General features: G+C 38.9%; 1 protein-coding gene across 1 annotated transcript; it reads left to right on the top strand.

Moving 5' to 3' along the window:
* The first annotated feature begins 12,801 nt into the window (after positions 1-12,801).
* On the top strand, positions 12,802-14,150 carry LOC138879927 (uncharacterized). The gene is made up of 2 exons (XM_070159576.1): positions 12,802-13,324; positions 13,654-14,150. The coding sequence occupies exons 1-2, from the start codon at positions 12,802-12,804 to the stop codon at positions 14,148-14,150; spliced, it is 1,020 nt and encodes a 339-aa protein (XP_070015677.1).
* Positions 14,151-15,583: the final 1,433 nt, after the last annotated feature.

Here is a 15,583-nt window from a genome sequence, read left to right as displayed (position 1 = left end):
ACAAATGATGGAGAAGAATGCCGACTCCGACGCTCAACTAGCCTCTCACAACACTTCAATCCGCAATTTTGAAGTTCAATTGGGGCAAATATCGCAAGCTTTCAATACTCGTCCTAAGAGGGCACTAACAAGTGATACAGTGGTGAACCCAAAGGGTGGGAACAAACGGGACATACCATGGCCGTTACTACATGGAGTGGAAAAGGTGGGGATGCAACCACCTCAAACCAAAGGGAAATTGTGGATGATGAGTAAGTGGTACAAGAAGATGAGATGCCGAGCAAAGAAGTGAAAGCAAGTGATGAACTGAGAATTGATACTGATGACAATGTGGAGGAGACTTAAGAGGAAGTGAACACGTCTAGGGAGCACATTGTTGACGTATCGGATCTGGTAGTTCAATGGCTAAGACAACAATGCCAAGGCCTCCTCCTCCATACCCTCAAAGGCTTGCTAAGCAAAATAGCGAGAACCAATTCAAAAAAAGTTCATTGACATGATGAAGAGTCTATTTATCAACGTGCCATTGGTTGAGGCTTTGGAGAAAATGTCTGGTTATGCAAACTTCTTGAAGGACTTGGTGACAAAGGAGAGATTGATGAAATGTGAAACTATAAAGATGACTCATCAAGTGAGTGAAATTGTGCACTCAATGGCTCCTAAATAAGAAGATCCCGACGCTTTCACAATCCCTTGTACCATTAGGAGTGCCGATTTTGCTAAAGGTTTATGCTATCTTGGGGCAAGTATCTGTCATGCCCCAAACCTGGGGGGGGCGAGACCGGCACCCAGTGCCTCATCTATCTATGCATACCAACTTGCAACTTAGGGACTCTGAACATATGATGTCATACTTTGGCCATGTGCCACATTGCATGACAACTGCGAATGCTGACTTAATGTCAATGTAAAATTGGACCGATAAGGCCGTCATAATTATTACAGCTGACAAACCAACCAAATATTCATACAAGGCCTGCAAGCCCAACATACTTCAATTACTGACAGGATATGTCTATAAGCCTCTACTAATAGATATACTGTGATCGGAATAGATCCCGGACCTACTCATAACATATATACATATATATACAAGATGTACATAAGTCTCTAGACCCGGCAACTCCGAAAGGCATAGAGCTTACCGATCAAGTTGAACTCAGACAACAATTAATGAAGAGGCCTACCCGTCTGACTGTGTGAACCTGCAAGCATAAAATGCAGCACCCCCTGGAAAGGGACATCAGTACGAAATAATGTACCGAGTATGTAAGGCAATATACTGAAAGCTGAAACTGAACTGATAATATAATAACTGCAAGTAGCTGGAAGTCAAAGGTAATTTGAAGATATGCTTACCTGCTTATACTGACTCAACTCTCTCAATATAGTAAAATAGCTGTCTGGACCTATATATATATATATATATATGTATGTATGTATCAGTACGAAATAATGTACTCAGTATGTAAGGCAATATACTGAAAGCTGAAACTGAACTGATAATATAATAACTGCAAGTAGCTAGAAGTCAAAGGTAATTTGAAGATATGCTTACCTTCTTATACTGACTCAACTCTCTCAATATAGTAAAATAGCTGTCTGTCCCTATATATATATATATATATATATATATATATATAACTGCTTTGCTGTAGTAGGCTCGCTCATAGGTGCTCGGCCATACTAGGCTCTGTGTTTCGGCCAACTGGGCTCGCTCATAGGCGCTCGGCTACAATAGGCTCGGTATATATATAACTGCTCTGCTGTAGTAGGCTCGCTCATAGGTTCTCGGCCATACTAGGCTCTGTATTTCGGCCAACTGGGCTCGCTCATAGGCGCTCGGCTACAATAAGCTCGGTATGTAACTTACCATCTGATCAGAGATTGGCCAATAGGGGCTTGCCCATCGATTGTAGCTAGATGCTATTGAAAATACTTTAATACTCTATGTATAAACTCTCTGCTCTCTTGACTGGAAGAAGAAAATAATCAATTGAATATAAAGTCCAGATAAGGAGAATATTATAACTTACAAGACTAGGAAAATATACGTAACTTGAGAGACTAGCAAAATATACGTAAATTTCGGGATATGAATTTTTCTTAATGTCTCGTTATCAAACTTCTATAATTACCAGATCTTGCCAGAATGAAGGAAGGGCTTAGCCTTAACATTCCTGGAAAAAGGAAAAATCTATTTGATGTTCTTGGAAAAGGTTGCAATGTACTCCTTTAGAACCGCAAAATTTTACGTTGATATGATTTTTAATAATTTTCATTGGATTCCTCTTGGTTGCAAGAATTCACGTTGGTTAATGTAAGGTTGAGAATCTGGTTTGATGTGTTTGAAATGAGAAATTGAAAAGTGATAAGAATGGCTTATGTTTTTTCCACCTTTGATTGTAGTGCTTTTGCTCTTGAAAATGTTAGGAATGAAGCTAATTAAAAATGACTAAAATCATTAGTTTGCCACCTAATTTAAAATTATTAAGAGTAATTTCCTTAGGAAAGTTAGTTTTTCCACCTAATTAAAAATTGTTAAGAGTCATTTCCTTAGGAACGTTAGTTTTGCCACCTAATTGAAAATTGTTTGGTGTCATTTCCTTAGGAACGGCTTGCTGCCACATGGGGATGGGGGTGGGAAATTTAATCTTTATCCACTTATTAGTTAATTAACTAGGTAATATCTCGTTACCCGGTAATTAACCAATTACCCGCATAATTAAGAATTGTCTCAAATTACTTAAAATTTTATTTATTTTTAATACACTTTATACATTCTACTATCATGATCATATGGTACTTTGTATGGTACTAGTCTATAAATATTGGGTATTATCGCTCGACCCGTATTTTATCCCAACATGCCAAACTTGGATGAAAATTCATTTTCTTTAACTTGCTTCCCCTCTCACCTTTATGAATTTCTCATCACTTGTTTGAAATAGCATATTCCTTCTCAAAATAATCTCTTTCTTGGACTAATGTCAATTGCCTTACGACAAATTCAACATACAATACTACAGGGTGCAAAATCGTTATAATTTAATACTGCAAAGCGTAACATCACTGTAATGTAATACTGCAGGACGTAACATCGACGTAACATTGGGGGGCGTAACATCATTCCCCCCTTTGGAACATTCGACCTCATAACCCATAGCTCGTGCGAATACTTTAATATTCTCCTTTCCATTTAGGCAACTGTTCTTTGAATAAATCCAAAGGCCAGGGCATTCCCCCCTTTAGGCCTCTCTCCCACGCCATGACTTGTGATCGAATTCCTTCCAATATCGTAGCTTTTCCTACCTCCTATCATGCAGCCTCTATGATACTGACCTTGTCAGTGTGCCTATGCGACTCTTCTCTCCTTTTTACTCTAGCTTTTAGCCAATCTCTAGGCTTTATTTTGTAAACATATACAAGGCTTAATAGGATGACTCTCTGGGCATCTATAGGTGTACTGATATACTTCGTTCGGTACTTTGTAGAACTTGTGAAAATGGCTATATCTTATTTCATAGACCCTGTTATCCATTCATATGACTTTACTGCATCTACGTAGATCATGCTATACCATAATTCTTACTTTGATTTATCGTTACTTAGGTCTGGAACCAACTCAAGGTTACTCTCGTTGCTTATCGTTAAGACTGATGGTCTAATCTCATCTCATACTATTGAACTTTTATCCATATATTATTGATTCACTTTAATGTTGATTAATCATCTACCACTGATAACTTAATCTTTTATGTAACACCACCGCTAGGGCTCGCGTCTCACCGGGGACATCTGGAGTAATTAGATTGATCCACCTAGGGGTGATACTATACTTCCATAACCATACTTTATAGCATCCCAATGTGACTCACCTTATATGGGTATTTTAGTCCCTTACAATTCGTGAAATCCTCTTCCTCCTCTTTTTTTTTCTTATTAAAATCATTACTCAAGCGAAGACCCAAATGTCATCCTTTATTTATCACAATTACACTCTCATTCTGCGACCAGGGCAGTATCCCATCTCTTCTAAATGCTACTAGTCTTAGACTCCTTTGAGTTCATTCAGGCTATATTGAGCTTTTTATAACTTAGAGGAACCATCAACTCCATTGTTTTCACGGGCTTAATCCCGAGGACTTATCCATTTTTGTCACCTTCTCACTTGCCTTCTTTGTATCCTTACTCTTGTTTTTTCTAAAACCTTGTCGTTCTATCATACTTTAGCTTGCGATCGATTCCCTTATGCTTTCCTGGAATATCAAGCAAGACATCTCATCATCTCTAACTCTTCTTTTACTCTCTAATTAGACCTTTCGATACTTAGAAACTATAGGCTGGAAGGTATGCCACTGATGATGCTGCTATCATTCATGGATACTGAATCCCTACGCTTATAGTCCTTTACCTGAAGTACGAACCACTCTTATCCTTCTATAGTTGAGTATTTCGTATGTTGTTCACCTTTACCTTACTTATTTTAAAATATCACCTCATATTCGTCTATCCCTCTTTCATAACCTCCCTCCCATTTCGGTATAAATCACATCCACCATTTGAAGCTCTATTATAATACTTGCACCTCTGGTGCCTATACAATTGGGTGGGAGATCCATACTGAATTCTTATGAGGCTGGTATTTTTCTAATTGGCTTTATTGTAGAGCCATTATAGAATATGGTTGTTGTGCTATCTCTCTTGTATCTCTAATATTAAGAGTGATTCTTCTATGTTCTCAATCATGATTCCTATAACTTCTGGGTCCAATAATCGGATTCCTGATTTACTTCGTTAATGTAACTCTTTAGTTTCCTCCTTCTTATGATCAGCCTTTATGTCGCCTTAAGTTATCTCCCGATCTAGGGTTCATGGTATTAGTTGTTCTGTTTAGCCTTTCATGGGCACTAAGAGATATGCATGATACAATCCTTTAACAATTTAATCCTTATGACCAGGGCTCAATTCATTCTTTTAACGTATACCCAAAACTTCTACGGCTGTATAATTGCTAACATATATGCTGCATGGCTTATCCGAACTCTTAAGTATGATTGTAATGTAACTAATTCGGGATCATTGATCAAAATAATTCCTTTCGTTCCTTCTTAGATTTCTTTAACGCAAGCTATTACTTTTTCCGGTCTTTCTGCCCCCTTGTTTCATGCATATTCATCTTATCTTAGTTCCCACGTATGCCGGAGGTTTTGTGCAACTCATATGATCTCGAATATTATTTTTAATTTTTCTTCCCGTTCATTAGCCACGGTAGGTGCCACTTTCCTTTGGAGTGCTTATAATGTTGTTGGAAGACTGTTGTTACATGACCATTTCCTATTTAGGTTATTGTGCTTAGGTTGCAGCCTTCTTCCTTATTTCCTCAACTAGTCTTTCGTTGTAGTACTTAGGGAGAACCCTTGACACTTGTAAAGTTGTAAGCTTATTACGGACCTTTTGATGTCCTTCCTTGCCTATAATCATCCATAGTTGCTTACCTTCATGCCTTTGTGCTTGTAGGGTAGCTCCTGAACTGATATTTTGACTGTCTTCCCAGTGGCACCCTCTTTTATCCCTGTAACACTCATACGGTACCTTTAACTAACCGGACTCCTATTTGAATATATATATATATATATATATATATATATATCAAGTATTATAATGACATTACTACGGGGTTGTATTCACTATATTAGGTTTTACTATGTTTATTTTGCACGATCTGCTGATCCGTTTACAACCTCCTATCTAGCCATAACTAGGTTCTTCCTGAATCAACTAACAATTATTCATCGGCCCATTATCATATCCATATTCCTCTTAATCTTTCTTGGGTTATTTCCTTGTCTTAACTTACCTCACGTACTGGCTCCTTACCTATCAATAACATCCCGGGCATGAACCATTACTTTCTTTTCTTGATGTCGTGCTTACATAACGTTCTGGAATCGCAGCATATTTGTACGATTTGGATAAGTGTAATCCCATCCCTTTCTTATTTTTATCGCATTCTTCCTTTATCATTCCATATTTTCCCCTTTGGGGGAGTACTAAGACTTGAAGCTATGACGACCTGCCAATACATGTTTTTCCTCTCCATCTTTGGCATCCTTTCACATCATCAATGACCCTTACTCGCCTTGCGGTAATCTTTCTGCACCAAGGATAACAAAATTCCTCACTCGCAATAGTGGCACTTAGTGTAACTAGCACATATAGTCTCTTAAGCTTAACTTTGTTCACATTGCTTGCTTTAGGGAAGCGTTTTCTTGAATGACCATTCTCTGAATTCATCATGAATCCTTTTCTGTTGTGCATTCTATCATCGCTGGAACACATTCTAAAATTCTCATGATGCTGACGATTATTAAATCACTCAGTCCCTAATTCATTTTTAGTTTATCTTGTTCACCAGTCTATATTGATTTCTATTACTCTAGGGTCTAACTTTTTCTTCTGTTAATCACGTTAGAATCGCAAACTCATTCCTCGGAATGAGGACATGACTGTATGGCCTATACTCTTTTGTTGTCTAAATGCCCATCACCTCTTGTTTCTTTCTTCATTTGACTATAGATTCTGTAACACTCTACCGTTGATGTGATGACCCAATCGATCGTCTTAAGAATTAATGCCCCGATGCCCTTTTAACTACTTTTCCCGAGTTTATTTTTGCTATTTTGATTTGTCGGGATGTTCGGTTTTGAGTTTCGGAGAGTTTTGGGACACTTAGTCCCTAAATGAGATCTTAAGTGTTGGAAAGTTGGCCGTAGCTGGAACAGTGTAAAGATGACCTCGGAATAGAAATCCAATGGTTCCATTAGCTCTGTTGGGTGATTTTGGGCTTAGGGGCGTGTTCGGATTGTGTTTTAGAGGTCCGTAGCTAATTTAGGCTTGAAATGCCGAAAGTTGAATTTTTGAAGTTTCTGGTTCGATAGTAAGATTTTGATCCGAGTGTCGGAATGGAATTCCCGAAGTTGGAGTAGTTTCGTAGTGTTTAATGTGACGTGTGTGTAAAATTTCAGGTCATTCGGACGAGGTGTGATATACTTTTTGATCGAAAGTATATTTTTAGAGTTTTTGGGATTCTTAGTCTTGAATCCGATGAAAAATAGGTGTTTTGATGTTGCTTTGAGCGTTCCAAAGGTTGGAAAAAGTTTGAATGATGTTCTAGGATTTTTTTGGCAGGTTTAGTTGAGGTCTCAGAATCCTCGGGTGTGTTTCGGATACTCAACAGGTCATTTTTGGACTTAGAGGATTGCAGAAAATGCAGCAGGTCGGCAATTCTAGTTTCCTTCTTCGCGTTCGTGTGTGGGGTCTCACGTTCATGAAGAGGAGCTGGGGCTGGTGGAAGCTTAATGCTTCACATTCGCGAAGAGGGTCCCACGTTCACGAAGCTGAGAGGTTGTATGCCTACGCGTTCGCGAAGAGGGTCATGCGTTCACGTATGAGGGAAAAGTTTGCTATCGAGTTCGCATTAGGGCATCACGTTCGTGATGAAGGAAATCTGGGCCAAGCGAAGTTGTGCTTCGCGAATGCGAGGGTCTTTCCGCTTTCGCGAAGAAGGATTTACCTGGGCAGATATAAATTTCAAAGTCGAGGGTTAGCCATTTTTTTCAAAATTAGAGTTTGTGGGCTCGGATTTGAGTGAGATTTTGAGGGATTTTTAGATATATCAATTGGGTAACGATTCCTTACTCCTTTTTGCTTGTAACCCATTAATCTAAACATGAATTCATATTTCGGAATTTGTATGAAAATTGGGGGAAAGTTCTTAGACCAAGAATTTGAGTTTTGGTCATTTTACCTAATTTCGCATATCAGCTTAGAGTTTAATTGTAGAATTAGTTACTTGAAGTGTTATTTACATTATGCAATTGAATTGAATAGATTTGAACCATTTGGAGTCGAGTACTCGTGGCAAGAACGTGGTCTCGGGTTGATTATTGAGCCGGTTCGAGGTAAGTGGCTTGCCTAACCTTGTGTGGGGGACTTTCCCCTTAGGATTTGGTATAATTGATAATTGAATGCCTTGTACGTGAGGTGATGAGTGCGTACTTGAGCTAATTTTTGGAAATCCGGGTTCTTTAAGTTATTTCAATTGTGCCCATTTTTCCTGTTTTATACCACTTGCAAATTTAGCCTGTTGTTAGCTTAGAAAAGCATGTTTAGTTGACTTAATTGCTTATTTGCTTAAACTGCCTTAATTGCATTACATGAAGCATTTTAGGCTAGAATTACCTATTTTTACTTCGTATGAAATTGAGCTTATTTGAGTATTTCCTTGCGTTGTTGCTGCGTGTTTTACTTTGGGACTACAGGACGGCATTCCGGGAGATCCCCCTGCATGTTTACTTTGGGACTATGGAGCGATATTCCAGGAGATCCCCCTGCGCATTTACATTGGAACTATGAGACTGCACCCGGTAGATCCCCCATGTACTGAGTATTTACCTTTCAGTATTCTGGGAGATCCCCTCGCATTATGAGCTGGACTACAGGACGGTATCCGAGAGATCCATTGGATATTTATATTTGGGACTACAGGACGGTATCCTGGGAGATCCCCGGTTGCTTTCTTGTGTTGAGCTTTATTTTTCTTCTGTGTTTACTTTGCCTCTGTAGTAGTTGTTTCTGTCTTCTTATTCGTGTTACTTTTACTGTTGTATTTATTAAACTGCCATGTTCTATACTGTCAAACTTTATATTTTATTTAACCTCAGTAGGGCCCTAACCTTACTCGTCACTACCCGACCGAGGTTAGGCTTGGCACTTACTGAGTACCGCTGTGGTGTACTCATGCCCTTTCTGTGCATGTTTTTCATATGCAGATCCAGGTACTTCTACTAAGTCCTACCATTCTTGAGGCGAGACAATTCTACAGAGACTTCAAGGTATATCTGCCGCGTCCGTAGACTGAGGAGTTTCTCTCTCTATTCTATCTTGTAGTGATAGCCCGTCTATCTTTACTGTTGATGTAGACATTTCGGAGTTAGAGCATTTTATTATGTTTTGTAGCTTGTGATTCATGGGTTTCCAGGTTTTGGGAAAACTGTATTATTTACGAGAGTTGGTACTGTGCAAGCCATGTGGAACTTTCAAATGTTGTTTAATACACTATTTCTGTTTTTAAATTGTTTTCTTTTCTTCCGCAAATTTGGTTTACATTCTGCATTTAGGCTTACCTAGTCGTAGAGACTAGGTTCCGTCATGGAGGTTTACGGAGGGCGAACCGGGGTCATGACAATTGCCATCCATGTAGCACATCTCACTTATAATGCTTCAATATCCGTTTTCATTCTTTCCTGCTAATATTTCTAGCTATCACTTTATTCTGGAAATTCGAACAAAATATTATTTTGCTTTTACCTCCACTTGCTCCATCTACTGGCTCTTCTACTGCCTAACATTCTCCCTCTACTAGGGACGGGAGCCATACTAAGGTAATATATATTCCTTCAAGGTTTCCAGTTCCTATCTTTGCAGTACTCATCTCTAGTTGTACTATTTTAGAGTGCACCATCTGGCTGTCTCACAGAGAGATCTATTAGCACATTTGCAATATCCTTCGGCAATGTCAACTAACGCAAATAATTCATTCGCCATTTTGGGTCACTCTAATCCCAGCCAGATCGTGATATTATGTCCTTCTCTTAAACCATATTTGTTAGCTCCTATAGAGCATAACTTAGATCGGTGTGGCCAATTATAGCTCTGTTACTATTAAAGGTAACTCAAAATGCTTATATCTCTCTTCCTGAATGGTAAATAAGGATAATCTTCATTAGTTGGGTACCTCGTACCCTCTTTCACCTTGCTTCCTTTACTTGTTGAAACTTGTATTTATCTTCTGAATCTCTCATTGTCTTTCACCATAAAGGTGGATATATATTCTTGCTTTAAGGCTCCTTTTCCAGAAGCCCACCGGGTTCTTCCGACTCAACTCTTTCACAACCACATTCAATCCTCTTCCAACCACCTTTCTAAATGTAGGCATCGTTGTCTTACAAATAAGATAGAGTTTAGAAAATTGTATTCTTACAACTGAGCTCTACCACACGATCTAGAGTAAGAAGAAAGAGTGACAGTCCTTAATGCCCTGTAGCCTCCTGCTTATAAGTATGGTGCACAACACACCTATAAACAAGACTCTACTAGACACGGCTTGTAGACTCCCTAGGATAGAACTGCTCTGATACCACCTTTGTCATACCTCGAACCTAGGGGAGGGGGAGAGGGAGACCGGCACCCAATGCCTCACCTATCCATGCGTACAAACTTGCAACTCAGGGAATCTGAACATATGATTTCATACTTTGGCCATGGGCCACATTACAAGACAACTGCGAATGCTGACTAAATGTGAATATAAAACTAGGCCGACAAGGCCGTTATAATTATTACAGCTGACAAACCAACCAAATATACATACAAGGCTTGCAAGCCCAACATAATGCACTCACTGACAGGATATGTCTACAAGCCTCTACTGATGGATATAATATGATCGGAATAGCTCCCCGACCTACTCATAACATATATACATATATATACAAGATGTACATAAAGCTCTAGACCCGGCAACTCTGAAAGGCATGGAGCTTACTGATTAAGCTGAACCCGGGCAACAATTAATGAGGAGGTGTACCCGTCTGTCTGTCTGAACCTGCACGCATGTAATGCAGCGCCCCTAGGAAAAGGACGTCAGTACGAAATAATGTACTGAGTATGTAAGAAAATTTACTGAAAGCTGAAACTGAACTGATAATATAATAACTGCAAGTAGTTGGAAGTCAAAGGTAATCTAAAGATATGCTTACCTGCTGATACTGACTCAACTCTCTCAATATAGTAAAATAGCTATCTGGCCCTATATATATATATATATATATATATATATATATATATATATATATATATATATATATATATATATATATATATATATATATAGTAGGCTCGCTCATAGGTGCTCAACCATACTAGGCTCTGTATCTCGACCAACTGGGCTCGCTTAAAGGTGCTCAGCCTCAGTAGGCCCGGTATGTAACTTACCATCTAATCAGAGGTTGTCTAATAAGGGCCTGCCCATCGATTATAGCTCGATGGTAATGAAAATACTTTAATACTGTATATATAACTCTCTGCTCTCTTGACTGGAAGAAGAAAATACTCAATTGAATATGAAGTCCCAATAATGGGAATATTGTAACTTACAAGGCTAGGAAAATATACATAACTTGCGAGACTGGCAAAATATGCGTAAATTCCGGGATATGAATTTTTCTTTATGCCTCGTTATCAAACTTCTATAATTACGAGATCATGCCAAAATGAAGGAAGGGCTTAGCCTTAACATACCTGGAGTAGGGAAAAATCTGTATGATATTCTTGGAAAAGGTTGCACCGTACTCCATTAGAACCGCACAATTTTATGTTGCTATGATTTTTAATAATTCTTGTTAGATTCCTCTTGGTTGCAAGAATTTACATTGGTTAATGTAAGGTTGAGAATCTAGTTTGATGTGTTTGAAATGAGAAATTGAAAAGTGATAAGAGTGGCTACCGTTTTTCCACCTTTGATTATAGTATTTTTGCTCTTAAAAATGTTAGGAATGAAGCTAATTAAAAATGACTAAAAGTCATTAGTTTGCCACCTAATTTAAAATTGTTAAGAGTCATTTCCTTAGGAATGTTAGTTTTGCCACCTAATTGAAAATTATTAAGAGTCGTTTCCTTAGGAACGTTACTTTTGCCACCTAATTGAAAATCGTTAGGAGTCATTTCCTTTGGAACGACTTGCTGTCACGTGGGGATGGGGGTGGGAAATTTAATCTTTATCCACTTATTAACTAATTAACTAGGTAATATTTCGTTACCCGATAATTAACCAATTACCCGCATAATTAAGAATTGTCTCAAATAACTTAATATTTTACTTATTTTTAAAACACTTTATACATTCTACTATCATTGTATATGGTACCTTGTATGGTACTAGTCTATAAATATCAGGTATTATCACTCGGCCCGTATTTTATCCAACATGCCAAATTTAGATGAAAATTCATTTTCTTTGACTTTCTTCCCCTCTCACCTTTATGAATTTACTCATCACTTGTTTGAAATAGCTTAATAATTATAATCTCCAAATAATCTTTTCCTTGGACTGATGTCAATTACCTTACGACAAATTCAACGTACAATACTACAAGGTGCAACATCGTCATAATTTAATACTGCGAAGCGTAACATCATCGTAATGTAATACTGCAAGACGTAACATCGACATAATATTACGGGACGTAACAATATATACTTAATGCTCTATTCAGTTTTCAAGACTTTGGGAATTGGGCAACCAAGACCCACATCTATGAGATTACAAATGGCGGACCATACCATTCAGAGATCGTTGGGTATAATTGATGATGTGTTGGTTCATGTTGATAAATTCGTTCTCCTTGCGAATTTGTTATTCTTGATTATGAGGTTGACTATGAGGTGCTGATTATTCTTGGGAGACCTTTCCTTGCTACGGGGAAGGCTTTAGTTAATGTTGTAGCAGGAGAACTTACTTTCCGGGTTGGCGATGAGAAAGTGGTTTTCCATATGTGCAAGACTATGAGGCGACCCAATAGCAATGAGGTGTGCTCATTCGTGGACTTAGTGAATGATGTGATTATTGATGAAACAAGTGTCGTGATGATTGTTGATGATACTTTGGAGGACGTATTTCTCTATTGTGTTGATCAAAAAATGGAGGGTTATGTGGAATGTATGAATGCTTTGTAAGGAATGGGGTCGTACAGTTATGATACCCGCAAATTGTCTTTGGATCTTGAGAATAGAACCACTCCTCCTACAAAACCTTCAATTGAGGAGCCTCCCGTTTTGGAGTTGAAGCCATTTCTTCCACATCTTCAGTATGAATTTCTTGGCCCTTCTTCTACTTTACCGATTATTCTTTCCTCTTATGTGACTAACATGCAGGTAGATTCCATATTGACGGTGCTACAAAAGAGGAAGAAAACCATTGGATGGACTTTGGTGGATATTTGGGGGATAAGCCTCGCATTTTGCATGCACAAGATCAATGTGGAGGAAGGTGCCAAACCATCTATTGAACATAAAATGAGACTCAATGAAGCCATGCAAGAGGTTGTCAAAAGGGAGGTGATCAAGTGGTTTGATGCCGAGGTTGTGGACCCTATTTCCGATAGTTCGTGGACTTCTCCGGTTCAATGTGTCCCAAAGAAAGGGGTCATGACGGTGGACACCAATAACAAGACTGAGTTGATTCCTACAAGAATGGTGACTGGTTGGAGAGTGTGTATGGACTATCCCAAGCTCAACAAAATCACAAGGAAGGATCATTTCCCGTTTCTCTTCCTAGATCAAATGCTTGATAGATTGGCCGGCCGTGCTTTCTATTGTTTCCTTGATGGGTATTTTGGCTACAATCAAATTCTTATTGCTCCGGAGGATTAAGAGAAAACTATTTTCACATGTCCTTATGGTACTTTCACATTCTCGCGGATGCCATTTGGGTTGTGCAGTGCACCGACAACTTTTCAAAGGTGTATGATGGCTATCTTCACGGACATGGTGGGGGATTTTCTTGAAGTCTTCATGGATGACTTTTGGTAGTCGGGGATTCTTTTGATGATTGTCTAGCAAATTTGGACAAAGTGTTGGCAAGATGTGAAGAAACAAACTTGGTGCTCAATTGGGAGAAATGTCATTTCATGGTTGAGGAAGGTAATTTCCTTGGCCCCAAGATCTCAAAGAATGGCATTAAAGTCGACAAGGCAAAATTTGAGGTGATTTCTAAACTTCCACCTCCAACTTCATTCAAAGGTGTTCGGAGTTTCTTAGGCCACGCGGAATTTTACCGACGATTCATGAAGGACTTCTCTAAAGCTGTAAATCCGTTATGCAAGCTTTTGGAGAAATATGCTAAGTTCCATTTCAATGATGATTGCATGAGAGCCTTTGAGTTTCTAAAGCTCAAGTTGACTACTACTCCCATCACTACCGCTCAAAATTGGAGTGTTCCTTTTGAGCTTATGTGTGATGCAAGTGATGCAGCGATGGGGGCCATTTTGAGGCAACGTATCAACAAGATCTTTCATCCAGTCTATTAAGAAAGCAATACCATGAATAGTGCCCAAGTCAACTACACCGTTATGTAGAAAGAGCTTCTTGCCATTGTGTTTGCTATTGAAAAGTTTTGCCCGTACTTGATGGGTGCAAAGGTAATTGTTCATACAGATCATGCGGCACTTCGCTATATCATGAGCAAGAATGATTCCAAAGCCCATTTGATGAGATGTGTACTATTGTTGCAAGAGTTTGATATTCATATCCAAGATCAGAAAGGAAGTGAAAACCAAGTAGCGGACCACTTGTTTCGTTTGGAGGAGGAGGGGAGGCAGGATGATGGCCTTGAAATCAATGACTCTTCCCCAATGAGTAACTTTTTGCTATTTCTATGAAGGTGGTGCCTTAGTTCGCAGATTTGGCAAATTATCTTATGAATGGTAGCATTCCGGTTGAGTTCTCTTCAAACCAAAGGAAGAATCTCAAACGGGATTGTCAAGACTACTATTGGGATGAACCGTACCTTTTTTGGATTTGTATGAATGGAATGATTAGAATATGTGTATCGGAGAAGGAGCAAAGTGAAATTCTAGGGGCTTGTCATTCTTTGCCTTATGGTGGTCACCATGGTAGAGCAAGAACGGTGGCCAAAGACTTATGTTGCAGGTTCTATTAGCCCACTCTCTACAAGGATACATGTGAGCTTGTCAATCATTGTGGTCAATGACATAGGGCCGGTGGAATCTCAAAGAAAAATGAAATGTCCCTTACCACCACATTGGAGATTGATTTTTTTTGATGTATGTGGTATTGACTTCATGGGTCCGTTTGTGAGTTCTTGTGAAAACACCTACATCTTTATCGCAGTTGATTATGTGTCCAAATGGGTTGAGGCCGTTGCTTTGCCCAACAATGAAGCGAGGAGTGAGGTGGCATTTTTGAAAAAGAACATTTTTACAAGATTTTGTACTCCAAGGGGTATCATAAGTGATGGGGGTTCATATTTTTGCAATAAAGCTTTTGATATCTTACTCACCAAGTATGGTGTCACTCATAAAGTGACGAACTCCTATTATCCTCAAGCAAGCGGTCAAGTGGAAGTCTCCAACCGGGAGATAAAGAGTATCTTGTTAAACACAGTGAATGCCAATTGGATGAATTGGTCACAGAAATTTGATGATGCTTTATAGGCTTATAGAACGACTTACAAAACACCGATTGGAATGTCTCCATAACGGTTGGTGTTCGAAAAAACTTGTGTCATCTGCCGGTGGAACTTGAGCATAAAGCCATGTGGGCTTTGAAGAAGTTGAATCTTTAGTGGGATGTCGCCGCCAATTTAAGGGTGGCACAATTGAATGAGCTAAATGAGCTCCGTTACCATGCATATACAAGTTCATCCTTATACAAGGAGAAGATGAAGTACCTCCATGACAATTACATTTAGAACAAGAGTTTAAAGAAGTCGATCTTGTGT

The sequence above is a fragment of the Nicotiana sylvestris genome, chromosome 10, assembly GCF_000393655.2.
Source record: "Nicotiana sylvestris chromosome 10, ASM39365v2, whole genome shotgun sequence".
NCBI lineage: Eukaryota > Viridiplantae > Streptophyta > Magnoliopsida > Solanales > Solanaceae > Nicotiana > Nicotiana sylvestris.
Note: the sequence above shows the minus strand (reverse complement) of the source record. Positions and strands in the feature narration are given on the sequence as shown.

What these genes read in the sequence shown, in the direction of transcription:
- LOC138879927 (XM_070159576.1), top strand. Translation starts at nt 12,802, where the DNA reads ATGGGGTCGTACAGTTATGATACCCGCAAATTGTCTTTGGATCTTGAG. An exon ending in TCCTACAAGAATGGTGACTG is followed by an intron (nt 13,325 to 13,653) that starts GTTGGAGAGTGT and finishes GACTTTTGGTAG; the next exon opens with TCGGGGATTCTTTTGATGAT.